Below are 4,179 nucleotides of genomic sequence, written 5' to 3'. Positions count from 1 at the left end.
CATCCCGGATGGTTCCATGCCCTGGGGGGGGGGAAGCTGGTCTCCTCCGGGCCCACCTCGCGTGTCTCCAACCGCCTCCCTGGCAGGTCGCCCCTCCTCCCCCCTTATCTCGGCTGAAGCTCCCCAGGGCATGGGCGAGGCGCTTCCGTCCTTCCTCCGGTCCAGCCGGCTTCCCCTCCCCGCCGTCCGTGTGGGCGTCTGTAGTGCAGGCCGAGCTTGGCTCGTCCCGCTCCAAGGGTCTCGCTGGCTCTGCGGGGGCGGGGGAGAGGAAGAACCCGGGAAGTTTATGAGCTGGGCTGGGGAGGGGCGAGGCGGACCGCCGGCAGCAAAAAACGTGCATCGCAAACACCTTCCAGACCGAGATCCCTTTCGATGATTCCCATCTGGAAGCGGCTCCCATAATTATTGCGCGCAGGGCGGTGGGGTGTGCGTGTGTGAGAGAGATGAATAGGTTGTTAATTCGGAGCTGAGCGCTCCAGCTCTCTCTCTCCCTCTTGGCTTCCCCACCCCTCGAACACGCCCGCCGCCCAGAGCCTGGGCTCCCTTCCCCACTTGTTGCTCTTCCCGCGGCCGGCAAGAAAGCAAGCGCCAAGGTGCCCGGACGGCTCTCTTTCCTCTGGTGGGGAACCGGGGTGAGGAGTCTCTGTGTGTGGGGGGAATCGATGCTGCGGGATTTCGGGAAAAGCTGAGCTTGCCTGGTGAGGCTGGGCGAGTGGATGACTCCGGAGGGACTCTCTCTCCTTCTCCTGTGCGGCCATTCCAGGGGGGGGGCAAAGGGCAGCTGCTTCCTAAGGCAGCCGGGGCTGGAGATGATCTGAGCCCCCCCACCCAGCACTAAAGATCTGCCCCCTTCTCTTTCTCCCCTCTAGAAGTCCCTAGGAGCCTCAGCTCAAAGTGGAGCCTCGTGGATGCTGGGCAGGGCAATGAGGTCCCCGTCCCTCTTCTTGGGTCTGGCCATCTTCTCTCTTCTCCAAGTGGTGATAGAGGCCAGCTCATGGTGGTAAGCTTTTAAAAATATGTCTATGTATATATACACACCGGTGGACCAAGTTTCCTTTATGAAACTCCGCAAAAGGAAAGAAATAGAAGATGAGCAAGGCCTTGGTTGGTCTCGCAAACACTGTCGATCTCAGGGCAGGAATCCAACTATTCCTCCCATCCCTTTAGTAGGGAAATGGGCTTAACTGGTTGTTTAAATCCTTGTTTGTAACAAAATGAAGCTGAAATAGTAATAAGATGATTTTCTCTCACATCATCCGGATTAATGACAGAGTGAATGGGAACATACTTTGTGATTGTTCTACATTATGTTGGGTATAACGTTCTTAATGTTTGTTTCAAAGAAAGTAAGAATTAAGTAAATCATAAGCTAGGATTTCTGCTTTCCTAAAAGTTTTTTTTCTTTAATAGATGATTTGCTAAGGCTCTCCCCCCACCCATTTTTACGAATTAGATTCAATCCACTTGTGAATGATTCTTGGTTGTGCATTTGAAATGTCAGCCTTTTCTGACACGATCCCTTTATCTAGCAATTCTGTTTTGAGCCACATCTCACTTGCACAGGAAATTTTCAATTTTTATGAACTGTCAGAGTGAACTGTTTGAGGTCAGTTCTCAAGCCAGTGGTATTTATAATTTTTTTTTAAAAATGTGGTACATTATACAGAAGTATTTTATGGCTGACTCGATCTACAAAGTTGTGGGCGGATCATCTTGTACTTTCTTAAAATAAAAATGCGTAAGGATTATATGAAACCTGAAAGCTAGGAGGAAAGATGTGCTAGAGGGGGGCAAGCATCATATTTAGATAGCGACATAAATTTGATGCTTGTCTCAGTAACTTCATGCATATGGTTTGCTTTAACTTTCCAACCATTCAACGAAGCTGAAGATTCTCTCCCCTCCACCACCATTTCCCACATTTTGGCTGCTGTTTCCAGCACAACAAGGGATTTACTTCCAAGTAAATGTGTTTGAGGTTGAATCCCACATGCATTCGTATTTGCAGAATTCACAGACCGCATTTAGAGCTGTGTTCCACACTGATTTCGTATTTGCAGAATCCATGACCTGCATTTGAGGCTTTGCCTTGTTAATGGAATTCCTCTTTTTACACAGGTCTCTGGGCATGAACCACATGAATCCTATGAACCCTGTTCAGATGCCAGAGGTATACATAATCGGAGCCCAGCCATTGTGCAGCCAGCTGGCGGGGCTTTCTCAAGGACAGAAGAAGCTCTGCCACTTGTACCAGGACCACATGCAGTACATTGGAGAGGGAGCAAAGACGGGGATTAAGGAATGCCAGTATCAGTTCCGCCACAGACGATGGAATTGTAGCACTGTGGATAATAACTCTGTTTTTGGCAGAGTCATGCAGATAGGTAGGAAGTGCCTTGGAGGATATGTGTGCAGTATTTACTTAATGTTCTGTGTTAAAAGGTCTTGCCAGGTTTCTTATGCGCCAGTGAAACCTGGCAAGAAAGGGAAAGCATTGCTGCCTTCTGCCAGTGGCAGTCTCCAGTGGGAAGTCAGCGGCAATGTGAGCCAGCTGGTGATGTGGAAAGGGAATTCTGTACTTCTCAGCTTGCCTTACTGCGGGTTAACATCAAGTCATATCTAAATGTGGTCGTGGTGGAAAGAAATATAAGGAGGAGCGTTACAAGGTCATTTTCATGGCTGGGATACTGAAACTGCACGACAACTGGATTCGACTCCAGTTAACAGCACATCAGTATCTTCTGAACACTTGTTTTTTATATGCAGTCCATTCGCACAGAGTCTTTCTCGGAGCGAAAGCATTTGGGTAATAGTAGAGTTCTGTTGAGCAGTGAAATACGTTGGCACTTGCAACCGATGTGCTTCTTACAAAGCTAAGTGAATAGGTAGGTGGTTGCATGCCTCAAAGTAATTATTACTGTCAATTAAAAATGCTATCATAAGGATCTTCCCTAGCCTTGTGTTCTGGCTCGTGTTGGAAAGCTCATGTCAGCACAAACACTGCCACCACATACAATGGAAGGACTCGTTTCTCAAATCCCTTAAGTGAAAAGTTGGGTTTGAAGGTAGCACATTGATCACTCCGATCTTGAGGGGTTGTTCTCCAGTTATAATAACAACATCTGTACCTCCAAACCCACTGTTCTCTCTTTGCTAAAAACTTTTGGAAAATGAACAACTCATAACTTGGGAACAGCAGCCGTTCAGAATACTAGGAGCTAAATCTAATTCTGAAGTCTTCTTTCTGAAACAGGATAGGAAAGGATTGGAATGAGTTTAAAATTAGATTAAAGGTAACTTCACTTATGAATTGAATAGGCTTCTGCATTGCTTGAAGGGATGCTGTTAAGTCACATTGACTCTAGAAGTTAATTTTATGTAAAAATAAGCTTTACAAAATCTCAGATTGAACATTTTCAATGCCATTTTTAAATAAACGCAGTAAGTGGAAACGCTTCTTTAATGACTTAAGTCTTGTTTTGTAGATACTGTGGAACTTACAATATGAATAGGTTGCCATTGGCCTGTTCTGAAAACCCAAAACACATAGAATGGCATGCATAATTGGAATCTTAAAACACCAGCTTCTGATGATGCTAGCAGCTTCTCATAACCCTTATGTTCTGACTGCTAAGCTATACAGGAGTGGCACTCTGGTGATGTCTAAATTGCCATGGTAAAACCCATGACTATAGAAATATTAAAAACTGGTCCCCAATTGTTGCCTACCCGTAATACATCTGCATTTATTTGAGCTGGTATAGCAGGGTAATTAACCACTTACATTAATTGAAAATAGAGGTGTTGAATGTGTGTGTCTAGCTCTTAAAGAATCTGGAAAGTATATATTCATTTTAAAAAGTATATGTTGTTGTTTCATAGTGGGGCCTATTTTTTTTTAAACCCCCAAGAGGGTAATTTTATTGGTTTTTCAATAGACTACATAACTACAACAGAAAAATATAGGAAGGGGGACTACAACTAGGGATAAAGAAAAGATACTCACACTAACTAAAATCCCAAGAGTAGGAGATCATATCCGTGTTAAACTACATGTTAGTAAATACGTGTTAGTATAACAATATATGGAGCTGTGGTGGCTCAAGTGGTTAAGACGCTGAACTGCAGGCTGTGGAAGGTCAGTAGTTCAGCAGTTCGAGACCCGGGTGCCGCATGACG

The 4,179-nt window shown here is 45.5% G+C and overlaps 1 protein-coding gene across 1 annotated transcript in view; it reads left to right on the top strand.

Moving 5' to 3' along the window:
• WNT5A (wingless-type MMTV integration site family member 5A) overlaps positions 1–4,179 on the top strand; it is a 20,827-nt gene that overhangs the window by 4,704 nt on the left and 11,944 nt on the right. Inside the window, exons 2-3 of the mRNA XM_015410041.1 lie at positions 870–1,000; positions 2,119–2,384. Coding sequence (XP_015265527.1) covers positions 870–1,000; positions 2,119–2,384 — 397 coding nt within the window. The remainder of the gene's footprint in view (positions 1–869; positions 1,001–2,118; positions 2,385–4,179) is intronic.

The sequence above is a fragment of the Gekko japonicus genome, unplaced genomic scaffold, assembly GCF_001447785.1.
Source record: "Gekko japonicus isolate JY-2015 unplaced genomic scaffold, Gekko_japonicus_V1.1 scaffold259, whole genome shotgun sequence".
Taxonomy (NCBI): Eukaryota; Metazoa; Chordata; class Lepidosauria; order Squamata; family Gekkonidae; genus Gekko; species Gekko japonicus.
The sequence above is the reverse complement of the archived record's forward strand: the minus strand, read 5'-3'. Positions and strand labels throughout refer to the sequence as shown.